This window comes from Mus caroli, chromosome 3 (assembly GCF_900094665.2).
Source record: "Mus caroli chromosome 3, CAROLI_EIJ_v1.1, whole genome shotgun sequence".
Classification (NCBI taxonomy): Eukaryota; Metazoa; Chordata; class Mammalia; order Rodentia; family Muridae; genus Mus; species Mus caroli.
The window spans coordinates 24,745,189-24,761,453 of record NC_034572.1 but is presented as its reverse complement, the minus strand read 5'-3'; the positions used below and the strand labels follow the sequence as shown (position 1 = coordinate 24,761,453).

The following is a 16,265-nucleotide window of genomic DNA, read 5'->3' as shown; positions in this document are numbered from 1 at the left end:
ATGTTCTCTATGGAATCTTCTGCACCTGAGATTCTCTCTTCCATCTCTTGTATTTTGTTGCTTATACTCGCATCTATGGTTCCAGATTTCTTTCCTAGGGTTTCTATCTCCAGTATTGCCTCACTTTGGGCTTTCTTTATTATTTCTACTTACCTTTTTAGGTCTACTATGGTTTTCTTCACTTCCATCACCTGTTTGGATGTGTTTTCTTGTTTTTCTTTAAGGACTTCTACCTGTTTGGCTGTGTTTTCCTGTTTTTCTCTAAGAACTTGTAACTCCTTAGCAGTGTTCTCCTATATTTCTTCAAGTGAGTTATTAAAGTCTTCCTTGATGTCCTCTACCATCATCATGAGATATGCTTTTAAATCGGGGTCTAGCTTTTCGTGTGTGTTGGGGTACCCAGGACTGGGAGAGGTGGGAGTGCAGCATTCTGATGATGGTGAGTGGTCTTGGTTTCTGTTAGTCAGATTCTTATGTTTGCCTTTGGCATCTGGTAATCTCTGGAGTTAGTTGTTATAGTTGTCTCTGGTTAGAGATTGCTCCTCTCGTGATTCTGTTAACCTCTATCAGCAGATCTGGGAGACTAGCTCTGTCCTCTGAGTTTCATTGGTTAGAGTACTCTCTGCAGGCAAGCTCTCCTCTTACTGGGAAGTTGCACAGATATCTGGCATTTGGACCTTCCTCCTGGCAGAAGATGAAGGCCCAAAACGGGGTCTGCCTCAGAAGCTCTGTGGCTTCTGCCTGTCTCAGAAGTTTTTAGCTTCTGTAGTCCACAGTCTCACCTGTACAACTAGTCTCGGCCGGATTCGGGAACCAAGATGGCTCCTCCAGGTGCTGTGGCAAAGCCCTCCTGGGTGGGGCGGACACCTCTCCTCTGGCAGGGAAGGTGCCCGGATGTCTGGAGCCTGAAATGGGGTCTGCCTCAGAAACTGTCCTCTAGGGACCTTGGGGTTGTCCGCTGACTCTGGGCCCAAGGTTACCCCGGTGCTGGCGCCAACTGGAAGGAATTTGTGACCCTGGTCAGGCCGGGTTTTCTGCTTCCCTAATGCTGTCTCAGGTCCTGCGTGATTGGATTGGAACAGAAGTTGTGTTCCAGTCATTGGTGGTACTAAGATTGCATGGAGAGTCCTCTAGGGGACCTCTGCCGACTCTGCGCCCAAGGTGACCTGGTGTTGGTCCAATTTTTTTTTTAAATGAAAAGAATTTATTAGAACCTGACTCTAGAAGGCTCTCCATGACTGTGTACAGAAAGTGGGCTGCTAAAAGGATGAGAGTGGCAGAGAACATGATCACAAGGATTCTGGGGGAACATCCTAAAGACCTGAAGGAGTCATGCTGGCAGAAAGATGTCACCATGTCAGCTTGGGTCCTGTGCCTGAGCTATGCAGTAGAACATGTCTCTGATCTTTTTTCTTACATACAGGGAGCTAAAAGGAAAAATCTGCTCACACCATCTTCCATATAATCATGAAGACACATATTTTTAAGTACAAGAGAAAGTTAAAAAGAGAGAAAGAAACTCAATGCATTTTATTTCATTACGTGGAAGTTTCAACTCCTAAAAGCTGTCTTCATTTAAAACACAAATGAAATGATATTTGGATGGCATCATATTTAAATTTTTGATAGCTTCTCTTGAGAGCCTTATATAAAAAGATGAAACTATTACCATTGGCTATGTTCACATAATTTTTTTAGAGGGGGAAGTGGGGTAAACAACAGAAGTAAGCCCAGTTAAACAATTTCAATTTTTAAATTTTTATTCAAATTCACTGTACTTCATAATATAAACCTTCCATCGGGAATAGCTGGCCAGGTGCTGGTGATTTATTCAAGTGCAAGGTTTTCATAAGACCAGCCTTATTAGAAGCCTTTATTAATTTCTATGTTTTATGTGTTAGTAGGATTTGGAGTACTGCCTTCCCCTGAGAATATAAAATCTCCCCATGCTGTTATATATTCAATTTATAAGCACCGGCATTCACTAGTATTCTTTATATACGATAAACATATTATTATCTTTACTGGATAGTTGATAAGTAAATTTTAGGGTGCTTTTGTTGAGGAGAACTCACCCGCAGGAGCTTGCTGCTCTTCCCCAGTTCTTAGGACACTGCTTTCATTGCATATAAGGCCAGTCCATTCTGCTGGGCACAAGCACCCACTCTTTCCTTCTTGGCATCTTCCTCCATTCATACAATCTTCACAGCTCAAGCTGCAGTCCAGGCCAAAGGTGCCATCTAAACAGACTGCCATGAGAAAATATGTTAGTTGGCCCCTGGCTACAAGTGTAACCAAAAGTAAAACAAAATTCTTAATACCAAATAAAATCAGATCAGATGTCTTACACACACACACACACACACAGAGACACACACAAATCCAGAAAAGGACATTAGCAAAGAGATATCTTTCAACATAGAACATATTTTATTTCTGTCAGATATGGTATGAGATTATTGTCCCATTCTTAAAGAGTTATAAAAGAAAAATAAGTCAGACCTATGATTGATTTCAGAATAGGGGCAGCTAGGCCATGCTTGCTAATGCTTTCTATTTTAGATAGGTGTTTCTATACATAGGTTTTAAAGTGAATTTTTATTGAAATTTAACATTCATGTGTAATGATGCACACATTTCAAGTATACCCTTCAGTAGTCCACAAACTCAGGTCAAGATACCGCACATTACCTGCCACCTAAAATGTCAAAGCTATTAGTCTCATAAATAAAAGACTATCATAATTTCTGATACCACACATTTTTTTTTCTGAATGATTTATAAATTGTAGAGTGAGCACTTTGGTGGTCACGTTTCTTTTGTCAATACGTTTGCAGGATTCTTCCACACCCTGTGCACAAATCTTTTGTGTCTGATTAGTTTCCTATCTCTTACTGAAGTGCAATAAATTCATGTCTCCATTCTTTTCTTGACAAAGCTCATCCTAACTTGAATAAATTTAAAGAAATTTTTTTACTTAGTTGTTTACCCTTGAGCTCATGTTTTGTCACTTTGGTGTGGGAGAGAAGGGTGGATGTGGGCCCTTGCTGCTCTGTGCAGTGCTGATTTCTACCATGCTCACAACTGTGCTGCTGAGCACTGTGCCTTGCACATGTCTTGCTTTCTTACCAGCTGTCTGCACGAATTCATGGTGCATCTCATGAACAGGTAAGTGACTGAAGGAAAGAGAAGATTTCTCTTTTTCCAAACCTGGTCAAATGATTTCAGTCTGTGTTTGTGTCTCCGAACTATACTTATTCTGATTTGAAATAGGCAAAGCAGCAGAAATTTAAGAATGAAACATTCAAGTGTTTCTTCTTTATGCAGGAGCATATATAGATATTCTGATAAATAAACTATAACACAAATATAATACTGACAGTTTCCATTTTATTTTTATATTTGTTTAATTGTTTATTTATTTAGGTACATGTGTATATATGTGCGCACATGGGATGAAGTCAGGGAACAGCTGTTGGGAAGGATTTATTTTATTCCACCATGTGAATCCTAGATTTGAATTCAGGATGTCAGGGTTATAGCTGACATCCTGAATAGGGTCATTTACTTAATGAACAATCAACACAACCTATAACCCCACACTTCCATTTCTACATATACCTCTATTTCTGTCTTTATTATTTAAAAAAATGGAAGCCAAGAGATGACAAATTATATAGGAAGGTCTGCAAAACTGGAGACTTTGGTCCTGTTTTTCTACAAAATCTCCCATTCCATCATTTGATGACATTAACTATTTATTGCGGTTTGTATATGCTTGTTCCAGGAAATGGCACTTTTAGGAGGTGTGGCCTTGTTGGAATAGGTGTGTCAATGTGGGTGTGGAGTTTAAGACCTTCATCCTGGACTGGAGAGATAGCTCAGTGGTTAAGAGCACTGACTGCTCTTCTGAAGGTCCTGAGTTCAAATCAATCCCAGCAACCACATAGTGGTTTTAAAGAATTATATATATATATATATATATATATATATATATATATAGTTGACCTGCCGGGCGGTGGTGGTGCATGCCTTTAATCCCAGTACTTGGGAGGCAGAGGCAGGCAGATTTCTGGGTTCGAGGCCAGCCTGGTCTACAAAGTGAGTTCCAGGACAGCCAGGGGAAAAAAAAATCAACAACAACAACAACAACAAAAACCCAAAAAACCAAACCAAACAAAACAAAAACATTCATCCTAACTGCATGGAAGCCAATCTTCTCCTTTTTGCCTTTAGAATAAGGTGTAGAACTTTCAATTCCTCTTACACCATGCCTGCCTGATACTGCCATGTTCCTATCTAGAAGTTAATGGACAGAACCTCTGAACCTGTAAGTCAGCCCCAATTAAACATTGTCTTTATAAGAGTTGCCTTGGTCATGGAGTCTGGTCACAGCAGTACAACCCTAACTAAGACACTATTATAACAAGATGGAGTTATCTAGTGATGTCTGACGTTGAGAGCAACAAACCAGTCCTTTACTCACCAACTCTGTGCAAGGCTGTCAGACCTTGGACCGCTCCTTCTGCTTCCAAGTCAGCATCATCATTGTCTTCATCTTCATATGAAGCAGTCAGAGAAGGATCAAGATAAGGGAATAGCTGGGGTGGGTTCTGAGACAGACGGCCTGGAAACCTCAGAATGTCTATTTCCTCTTCTTCTTCCTCTAACTGCTCATCTAAAGCTGAGGCCAGAGAGAGAGAGAGAGAGAGAAATGACTTTCAGCAGTGTGGATAGAAGAAGGAAAAAGCAAGCAAGCATTAACAGATAGTGAGAATCTGAACTAGACAGCCAAGCAGGATGACTAATATGCAAAGAGCTTTGAGCAGGCTCTTCAAAGGCCCATTGTACCAATAGACAGATGCTGTCAGCATGGGGATGAATTACAGAAGGCAGAATATAAGGGAAATAAAATAAGGCTAGAAAGAAGAAAAAGAGGGTGGAGGGAGTCAGGAAGGAGAAAAGGAATGAGACAGAGAGAAAAATAAGAGAAAAGTAATGGAGAGTGAGGAGAAAAAGGAAAGAGAGAATAAAGAAGGAAGGGGAGGGTAGGAGGAAGGAAGAGATGGAGAGATGGGTAGGAGAGAGAGAGAGAGAGAGAGAGAGAGAGAGAGAGAGAGAGAGAGAGAGAGAGAGAGAGAACTGAAGGAGTGAGATAGGGAGGGGTGTGAAGGTTCCTCCCTAGCATTCTGAAGAGTAGTAGGTCGAAAGAAGTTAGGAAGGGCTCAGCACAATCCCTTGACTGCTGACAGAGAGAGGGAAACAGGTTCTTCGATCACTTTTGATTCTGTACCCTTATTCACAGGCACAGACATGTTCCCACGGAGTTGATGCACATCTGGCCACCATTCACACTGACAGCCAAACACTCATCCACATATAGGGAGAGTAGAGTTAACAGCATCTGGCCTTTGTGGCACTATGTGACCTTCATAAACCAGTAGCAGGACTCTGCCACACGGAGAGCAAGCAGAGCTCCTGATTAGCTGGTGCATCTGCCTAGTGGCTTTCCCTCTTTCTTTTGCAAGTTTACTGAAGACTGACTACATAAACCAAGGCTTTTTGATGCCTTGCTTGTGTAGCTTGGATGAAGAACATAAAACTTAAATTTGATGGTTCCAAGCTGTGCCTTATTCTTTCTGTAACAATGTAATAACTAAGTATGTGATTAAACTCTTACTTTTTTTTCATAATTCCATCAAGGGTCTGTGGAGAACTTTTGACCTAGAAGAATACTAATTAGTCTCTTGTCATGTATCTGATTTATGACTGAATCTAGACTCAGATAGATTCATTCAACGTGTTAGAGACACAGAAGGTTCCAGAATGAAACTACAATTCAGCTTCACTTCAGATGGTGCACACCTTAGCACTGTGGATGTGTGCAAGTGTGTACACTTCTGCCATGCAATCATGTCTTGGCTCACTGTGCTTAGGAACAGATGGTGCATAAAATGCAGCTTTTGTTGGCTCTGTTAATTGGATCGAAATGGTAAATGGTAATATACTCTACCGTGTTTAGTATATATAGATAGCACACTGTTTTTCTTTGATATGTACTGAAGGGCTGGCTTGTAGTAGTTAAAAACCTGGCTACCATCACAATTCAGGATTTGTTTCTTTAAGCAATAAAACTCCACTTTCTTAATGACATAAATGCTATATATTTGACTTGCTACTGAAGTATACAGTAGTATTATGAACTTTGTACAGACTTTAAGAAAATGTTTTAAATAATAATAATAACAGCAAATTTTTAAAATCAATTATATGTTGAGGTAATTTTTTGTTTTTAGTTATTTTTAAGTTAGCATACAAAGCAGTTGATTTTACTATAGTATGTTTACACACATATGCCATTCAATTTTTTTTATCACTCTTAGCTTCTCCTACTGCCCTATTCTACCCCTTTGTCCCCACCTGCTCCAGAATTTACCCTTCTGTTTTTATGTCACTTGTGTTCATCATACTCTCTAGCCACTCCCACCATACCCTCTAGCCACTCCCACCAAACCCACTAGCCACTCCCACTTACCTTGTCACCCTTCCCCCTTGCTGTCTCCTTTCTACCTTCAAGTGAGAAATAGATTTAAATTTTGATAATTTACATGAAAAAATAACTTAGTAACTGTTTCTTCAGGGTCCAGTTTATTTCACTCAATATAAATGACCCCTAGTTATATATTTTTTTCTGAAAATGCCCTGATTTCATCTTTCTTTAGAGATGAGATTCTATTGTATATATATATGTACCATATATGTTTTTACCAATTCTTCTGCCTATGAATAACTAGGCTTGTTCTGTATTTTGGTTACTGTGATCAGTGGAGCAATGAATGCGTGTGAGGAGGACCGTGTGGATTACTGACCTCCCCCCTCCAGTCCATACAGGGTGATGGGGCTCTGTGACATGGAAGTTCTAACTCCAGTTTGGGGAATCCTCCTCTGTGACTTCTAGAAGGGCTCTGCGACTTTACCTCTCACCAGCACGCATGAGATCCTCTTTCTTTGTCCTCAGCACTATTTTTAATGACAGCCATGTGACTTAGTTGAGATGGAAATTAAGAGTAATTTTAATGTGCATTTCCTTGGTGGCTAAGCCCATTAAACACTCTTATAAATATTTAGGCTATTTGTATTTGTTCTTTTGAGAACTAGTAACTGTTAAGTTCATAAGAGTTATTTAAATGGATATCTTGAATTTTTAAAATTTCAGCTATTACAGATTGTAGCTATTAATCTATTCTGTGATGTGTGCTGGCAAATGCACTTTTCTTCTCTTTAGATTGTCTTTTCACTTAGTGATTTTATTTTTCTCCTTTTCTGTGAAGAAGCATTTTGAATTCCTTATAATCTAATTTGAAAATTATTGGAATTTTTTTTCCCTTGGTTCTGGGGTCCACAGAAGAAGTTCTTTCTTATGGCTCTGTCTCCAGGTGTTTTATATAAAGTTTCTGCTAGCAGTTTCAAGTTTCATGTGTCTTATTAAGATGTGTGATCCACTTTGAATTGAGATTTGTACAGGGAGAGAGAGATGAATTTACTTTCTTTTTGCTACAGACGAATATGTGATTTTCACAGCACTTGTTGAAGTCCACCTCCACCATAATTTCAGTGCTGGCTGGTACAGACAACTGTATCCTAGTAGCTCAGTTGCCAACATTCCCAGCAGAAATAGTGAGCACCAGGTTCACTGGGAAACCCTGTCTCACAAATATTTTGGAAAAACATTTGAGAGAGACACTGATATCAATCTCTGGCTTCCACATGCACTTGACTGCCTACCCACCTCTCTATCTGTTTCTGTCTCTCTGTCTCTGCTGTCTCTGTCCCTCTCTGTGTCTCTCTTTCTGTATCTCTCTGTCTCTGTCTCTGTCTCTGTCTCTGTCTCTGTCTCTGTCTCTCTCTCTCTCTGCATCACTCAGCCAATAGACTCCAGTATTTATATGGTTTCATAAGGAAGATACCTTCAATTAGGAATATAAAAGATTTGATAAGTTTTTTGATATGAGGAGATGAGCGAAAGATAACTAGGAAAGAACCCATCAAGTTCAATACATTAACCAGAAAACCCAGGATGGTACTAGAAGAGAGAAAAAAAGAACAAAGAATAATCCAACTAACAACAAAAACAAAAAATAAAACTATAAATTGGTAGCTTCTCTCATAATAAACTTAAATGTAAATGACTTTTACTAAAAAAGAGTTGCAGAATTGTTGACTCTATTAAGTTCCAACTATCTGTTTTTTTTCCCAGAAATATACCTGTTGTACAACAGTTTCCTCTAAGATTGAAACATCCCATCCTTCAGGGGAAGCCCCTTATTAAGCAGGAAGATAAACAACTCAAAAAGATTAAGTATGTCCCTGAAACTGACTAGATTCACTAGGGCCCTCCCTGCCAGAGAAGCAATAAAAATGGAAAACCCCTCTCTGTAAGGTGAAGCTGAGCTGCAAAAAGACTGAACTGAGACCAGCTATCCAGAGGCAGAAAGTAACCCAGCTAACTAGAAGAGGTTTAGACAAGAATCTCTTGAAAAGGACACTCTTCAACCTGGTGAGCTGCCTACAGGACGTGCAGTGTGCTCCAAGATTCTCATCTTGAGTCATTCCTGCTACTGTACATAACTTCTCACCCACACTCCTGTGTGTAACCCCAGTAAAACCCTACATCCACCTATGGTGGACTCTGGTGGTATCCATACTTCAGCCTTTGCTGGGCTCCCTAGCTGGGATGAGTAGACATATATGTAGTGTCTCCCAGGAAAAGTTTTGTCACATAAGAACATATTATTGGCATAGACACTCATAGGCTGAGGGTCAAATGATAGAATTCAATTTATGAAGTAAAAGAAAGCCAAAACCAAGTTAGTATAGCTATTCTGAGAGCTGATAACATAGATTTCAAACCAGTGTTAGACCAAATAGATAAACAAGGTCACATATTTATAAAGTGAACAATTCACCAAGAAAATGTAACAATTATAAATAAATATAACTAAGCACTGTAGTTCTCATTGTTATAAAACAAACACAAATGGGAATTTTACAATTACATAAGTCCTGATACAACGATGCTAGTTAACTTTGCATCCTAGCCCTATGTTTACAGAGATTATCCAAACTAAAGATGAACAAAGAAATTTCAGAGTTAAACTATAACATGGATCAAATGGACTTAACAGATATCTACATGATTCTTATCAGCAGATATAGAATAAACATTCTGAGTAGCCCACAGAACTTCTCCAAAATAGGCCACATTCTATGCCACAAAGTAATTCTTAACACAAAATGACTGAAATAATACATCATCACTTATCATATCACAGTTGAGTAGAATTAGAAACCAATAGCAAGAGAAACTACTATCTGTAAATAACACACAAATACTTGGGGGACTGAACAGTGTGACTAATGTGACTTTTTGAAGGAAACCACAGGATAATGTAAGGACTTACAGGAACTATTAGTCTGTCTGAATGTCTGTTTGTCTGTCTGTCTGTCTCTCTCTCTCGTATGTGTGTGTGTGTGTGTGTGTGTCTATATGCATGTGTCTGTAGTATATGTGTATGAATGTGTCCATCTTTGTGTGTGCTTGTTTTTAAAGGCTGAGAGTCAACATCTGTGTCTTCCTTGATCACTTACCACCTTATTGTTTGAGGCAAGGGCTTTTATCTAACCTCAGTCAAGCTGGCTGAGTTTGTGACCAAATCTCAGGGATAAGTGGGTGCTGGGATACCATTAACTAGTTATACTCACTATTTTAAGAGTCCCCTTTATTAAAAAAATGTAAGCTAGTCTAGAGAGCTCCTAGAAGTGCACAAATTTTAACAATATAGAAATTTGTGAGATGACACATCTAAAGGTGGCCTTGGCTTTGTTAATATGTGAGCGATTCTGCTGCGGGTTTTCACTCTTATCATAAGATAATTCTCTCATTGGATTCTTCTTGAAAGTGACTTTCAGCAATCAACTTTGTAATTGGGGTCCAGAATTTTAGAAATGACTCATTAGTAGTATGTTGCCCACTCCCTCATTTCTTCTCTGCATACATACCTGTGAAAAGCATTATGGACCAAGGAACATTGTATTAACTATAGCGCTTTTAGTGGAGTGGTAATCTAGGTCAAAAACATCATGCTAGCACTTTACTTTTATTATAAACTTTCCTTAATTTACTCCCTAAAATTCTATTGCTATCTTCATTTCAGAGATGAAGATCTCGGGTTCTCCAAAGTTCAAGCCACCAAGGTCCACATGCCATCACAGAGTGAAAGCACAGAAATCTACATTTCTTCAGCATGAAAAACATTGCTTCCAAGCTCCCACCCACAGACTGAACATTACATCAGTTGTTCCAGGAGATCTCAGGAATTTACCATCACATCCACAACCATCCGAACTGATCTGAAAGCCTTCCTCACAGCTGCACTCATAGCCTCCTAAGTAGTTGATGCAGAGTTGGGCACAGCAGGCTTCTCCGCTCTCACATTCATCAAAGTCTGAAGGGCAGAGGACATTTGTGTTACTGCAGGAAAACAGAATTCAACAAAACTGCTGAAGCTCCCTCTGAGAAGACTCACTTCTAAATGAAAACTGTTTGATTAACCATTTCCCACTACTCTGGTCACATAATGAGACTGAAGAAATGATCACACAAAATAATGATACCTATTCTGGGTTCCCATTTCTTGCAAGCTCTTTCTATGCCTGTTATTTATTTTAAAAGAATGTAAATAATCTTCAAATGCATTTATAAATATAGGAAAAGAGAGATCTCTGCTATCTTTCCAGTTTAAAAAGCAATATGACTGAATAAATAGAACCCTTAGCACAAAAAGACAGGATTGCGAAGGAAGAGCCAAAGAATTTCATTTAGTAATGTTTGACAGCTTCAGAGAGAGACCCCAAAGTGGGCTTCTCCTTCAAGATCTGAGATCAAGAGTGTTTCCAAGTCAATATCCCCCTTGAACTCAACTGGGGAGAGAGGTGGGGACTGTATGCCTGTGGGAAGGAAAGAGACACACTTACCTCACATAGTGTGTAATAAATTCTGGAGTAAACCTGGCAATGATACATGCTATGGGATGGGTGAGATCTATGGGGTTTTGTTACAGCTGTGAAGTCATTCCCTTGAAATGTCCTGTCAGATGTGCAGTTGTCTATATAGCACTATCCAGAATTCTACAGTCATGAATGGCTGTTCTTAACATACAGCTGGCCTACGGGAAATCAAAAGGCTCCAGTGTCTGTCGGGTTGAAACCATTCAGCCAAACAACAATGTACTTGGCCCAAGTTTTGAAGGGTCATTCTAAGCAAAACAGTGAAAGAGTCTCAACAGACACTATTTTCCTTGCTCTAGGCAGCAGGGGATTTCATGGTGAAGGTGTTGGCTTTCTGCCCCAGCTCAATTCAAGCCTCTGTGTGTTGAGCTGTTGGTCTGGGTGGCTGTCACTGCTGAGCTTTCAGAATCCTATTGCTCCAGGACTACACAGGTGCAAAGAGGTCAATGTCTCAATTAACCTCGGAAGAGTCAGTAGACTCAAGGAAATGAAGACAAGAGACTGGAAGGAAAGGAAATGCAGTCAGTCAGTCAAGGCGAGGGGTCAGCAGAAACTATCTAAATGAAGGTCATCTGGGCACAATGCTTTCTTTCTCCTGCAAAATGTCCCAAGGAGCTCTGCTCCGAAAATGACAGATATTAGCTTTTGTCATATTAAGCCTTTCTCTGGCCTTTAGATTAAACAATGTGAACACAGAACATAAAAAAACAAAAGATGAGCCAGTTTTATTTCATAAAAAGATATTACTTTCCATGATTTTTAAAAAATTTCAGATATTTTTAATTCCCCTTTGATTTAAAAATAGGCCTTCTTAACGACATACATACATACATACATGCATGCATACATACATGTAGGTCTCAACTAGCAAGGGATACTGGCTCCTCCCATAATACTGAAAATATGTCTGATTACTATTGTTTGGGTTTATTTTAAATCATCTTGCCATTTACATTGCTCTAGGAAGATTTCTTAGCTTTCTCCTGCACACTGACTTTAGTTTAAAAGCTCAGCGCAAACTTCCTGCTTCTATAGTACAAAACATGTGGGTGTGGATATGGTGTATATGCATGCCGTGTGTGGGTATGTTGTACATGTATGTTATGTATGAGTATGGTGTACATGCATGTTATGTGTGGGTATGGTGTACATGCATGTTATGTGTGGGTATGGTATACATACAAGCCATGTGTGGGTATGGTGTACATGCAGACCATGTATGGATATGGTATACATGCAGACCATGTGTCTTAGTTAGGGTTTTACTGCTGTGGACAGACACCAAGGCAACTCTTATAAAAGGAACATTTAGTTGGGGCTGGCTTATGGGTTTGGAGATTTCAGTCGAATATCATCAAATTGGGAGCATAACAGCATCCAGGCAGGCACGGTGCAGGCAGAGCTGAGAGTTCTATGTCTTCATCTGAAGGCTGCTATGAGGAGATTCACTTCCAGGCAGCTAGGTTGAGGGTATTAAAGCCTACACCCACATTGACACACCTACTCCAACAAGGCCACACTGTGGGCCAAGCATATAGAAAACCATCATACCATGTGTACATGTATATCATGTGTTGGTATGGGTGTACATACATGTCATGTGTGGGTATGGTACACATGCATGCAATGTGTGGGTATGGATATATATGTATGTCATGTGAGGGTATGGTGTAATGCATACAATGTGTGGGTATGATGTACATGCATGTCATGTGTGGGTATGCATATATATGTATGCCATGTGTGAATATGGGTGTACATACATGTCATGTGGTGAGGAGTACATATGCATATCATGGGGAGAGTGCACATATATTGTAAGTGTTCCTCAATGTCCTCTGCACTCTGTTTTATAAAAGGGTCTTTTATTTGCTAGATCAGCTGGCCAGCAAGCCAGAAGTATTCTCTTGCCTCCAGCTCTGAGTTCTGAGATATCAGGCCCAGCTTTTTATGTGGGTTCTTGGGATCAGAATTCAGGGTTTCACATTCACAGATCAAGGAGCTTACTGCCTACACACTCACCTCAAGTCTTTTCTAGGAAATACTGCCACTCAACCTTTATACCACCTGATTTCTAAATGTCTTTATTTCTTTTCATATTGCCGATGAAGTTGTTGCTTGTCTGGTTCCTGTTTTGATCATACTTTATGGCTTTTGCAGTTACATGGAATGTCACAGAGCAGGAGTGATGGAATGAACTGCTTCCCGGGAAAATCTAGCCCTAGTCAAAACCACAAGACTCGCAGTACTGAAGTGAACACTTCTGTACACTCCTAAAAACTCCTAAAGGAAGACATACCCGCTAGAAACTAGCCATATGTTTACCTTGGAATTCCTCAGTGAGGCCAGACAACTACTTTCCATATGATTGTCACTCCAAGGCCATTTACACATCTCACATCTCTCGGTGTTTCAGGATGAGGCTTTTGCACTTGGGCAAGGTTAACAACTGGCATGTTACCTGTACTGTCTTTTATACATTCTCATCTTTAAAAAACACCTCATCTTAACATATGATAAAACTCATGGTTGGTTCTATAAAAGTAACCAGTAACAAGAAGAGCAATATGAGTAGCCTTCTCATGGTCTAAGTAAATTATTGCCTTTGCCCTACTGAATATCTGGTCTTCAGAAGAAGCAATTTTATTCTTGAAATGAAAATGAAACAAAATGAACCATAAGCAGTCTAATATTGCCTTGTTGACTGCAGGAATCTCATAAATATGCAGCTTTCTGCATTCTGACCCTGGCAGATGCTATACTATTTTCTAGCTGTAAATAAGAAAAGTTTCTTGAATTGTACTTTTCAAAGACTAAAGATATCGATTTTAAAATACATACATACACACACAGACACACACACACACACACACAGATCACCTTGTGGTGGTTGCTCATGTCTTTAATCCCTAAAACTTGGGAGTTAGGGTCAGACAGATATCTGGGTTCAATGCCAGCCTGGTCTATATAGAGAGTTCCAGGATGCTAGGGCTACACAGAGAAACTCTATCCCCCAACCCCCACAAAAATCCAACCAACTAACTGAATGAATAAGTGATAAACAAACAAACAAACAAACATTTCCAGTTTTCTCTATTTAGTACTCATATGAAGAACAAAATGAGGAGGAAAAAAGGAAGGAAAGAAGGACGGGAGGAAGGGAGGGAGGAATAAGAGATAAAAGTGAGGAAGAGAGAAAAACATAATTTTTTTTCATAAATTTAAGTATTAGTAAGACAGAAAATGTAGTATATTTTTCATTGCAAGAGACCCAAGGAAAGTAATTGGTTTTGATATGTTGGACACCATAGACTCATAGCAGTGTAGAAGACATTATTGGATCAAGACACACATACAATGACATTGTTTAGGTTTAATACTTTAGTGAAAGTAGAATACTATACCTTCCATGCAATTTAGTCACTTACAATGCTGAAGCACAAAACAAAACAATGTAACCTAGTGATTCAGTCACCTCTCTCAGTGCTTTGAACTATTTCCCATCTTGTTGGATGGTGAGCAGTGAAAAGGGAGTTCTTTTGAATTTGTACTATTATTTAAAGGGAGGAAGCAAGTGTCATCATTAAATAAAATCAGTAAATATGGTATTTCCGCTCTAGGATGAAGAAGCATCACTCGTTAAGAGAGTGTTTCAGAGCCAGAGCACAGCCTTGCTTCTCCCTCGTTGCCTAGCAGAGACACACTGGAAGATCTCCACGAAGTATGTTTTAATGAGGGAAGGCCAAATTGGGACTGCTCTTCTTATTGTTGCAAATGATATAACTTGCTATGCTCTCCGGTCGAGTCAGCTGGACAAGCCGAAAGGCTTAAAAGTCACTCATGAGGCAAAAGAGTTTCAAGGAAGCTCTCTTCCTGGAGTCTAGCGTTCCCTACCCATACAGTAATTTTTCATTCCTGCGTCCCATTCCCGCGTTAGTCTAGTGTATGGATCCACGTGCTCTCTTTCAGTATTTTCCTATTATAAGTGCTTTTTAAAATTGAATTCTGACATGGCTAAAGCCTTCCGCCAGTGTTCCAACAGTCTAAGGGTGTCCTTGACCAAGATCAAGGGCTTAGAATTCAGTAAGATTGTAAAAGCTAAGTCACTCCCTTACACAGGAATTTACCATCACTAAGGAAGAAGGAAGTTTCAGACCAAAGGAGAAACCAGAATAGATACTATAGCAGAGTTACACCCATACACACGTACTTACAATGGCCTAAGGGGAAGGTGGACTATACAAGAGACTAAAATAGGAACTATGGCAAGGATGCGAAGCCCTTGACCCTGGCTTCTAAGATTAGTGAATCTTAGGTGGAGCCCTTGTTGATCATAGCAAGTTATATGAAATGAATTCTATCCCAGGTGGTTCCCGTTAGACCTTTTGTGTTTGCATTCCTCTGTTTTATGTAAGATTCTGGTTACCTCAATTGTACCTAGGGAATATGTCACCCAACTTCCTTATTGTCCTCTGCATAAAAAGTCTGATGCTCGAGTTGTAAAATTACACTCAGATTCCACACGAACTTCCTGTGTGTGTCTGTTTGTCGCTCATCCACGCTTTGCCCACCTGCGTCGAGAGACCCCGTTCCATGCAGACACAGGGATCCAGAGGGTCTGCAGCAATAACTGATAGTAATTCTAATGGCTATGTGGTAAGAACATGTATTCTTGTGGTAGAACCAAGTATCAGGCAGCTTACAATCACTAGAAACACTAGTTCCATGGCATCTGACTCTCTCTTCTGGACTTAGTAGTTACTGGCCCTCACATGGACATGGACTCAGAAATATACATAAAAAACAAACAAAAAAAGATGGGTTAGACCTGGGATGTCCAAAGTGATTATCTTCTTACACTTTTAGTAAAAGTTGCCATTGCCCAACTGGATATTCATACAAATCATTACCAAACTGGAAAATCATGGGCGTGATTTCATTTCTGCTTGAAGACTCGGGACTCACAGTTGGGTCTAATGTTGGCATACAAATTTAATAGTTTAGGTAGACCTTAGGATATATTTTTCTGAAACAAAACAATAATTTTTATTTACATCGTTAATAGCCCTGCATGTCTCAATAAGAGTGTTTCAATCTTCTTAATTTCAAGGTAAGTATCCAAGTATTTGCTTGTCTTTGCTATGTATCAGTGGTCAGAGATCTATAGTTAAAAAGCACCTCTCAGTCTGAGGGTTGCG

At 39.6% G+C, this 16,265-nt stretch overlaps 1 protein-coding gene and 1 long non-coding RNA gene across 4 annotated transcripts in view; one reads left to right on the top strand and one right to left on the bottom strand.

Annotated features, from left to right (window-relative positions):
* The window catches only part of LOC110291393, a 26,742-nt gene extending 16,455 nt beyond the window's left edge, over positions 1-10,287 (top strand). The window contains exon 3 of the long non-coding RNA XR_002377558.2: positions 10,215-10,287. This is a non-coding gene — a long non-coding RNA (uncharacterized LOC110291393). The remainder of the gene's footprint in view (positions 1-10,214) is intronic.
* The window catches only part of LOC110291392 (EGF-like and EMI domain-containing protein 1), a 562,504-nt gene that overhangs the window by 10,701 nt on the left and 535,538 nt on the right, over positions 1-16,265 (bottom strand). For all 3 annotated transcript variants that reach the window (XR_003836207.1, XR_003836208.1, XM_029475297.1), the window contains exons 10-12: positions 10,383-10,505; positions 4,487-4,684; positions 2,076-2,249 (exon numbers count right to left, since the gene is read on the bottom strand). Coding sequence is in view for 1 of the 3 variants with exons in the window: in XM_029475297.1 (XP_029331157.1) it covers positions 2,076-2,249; positions 4,487-4,684; positions 10,383-10,505 (495 nt within the window). In the remaining 2 variants the exon portion in view is untranslated. The remainder of the gene's footprint in view (positions 1-2,075; positions 2,250-4,486; positions 4,685-10,382; positions 10,506-16,265) is intronic.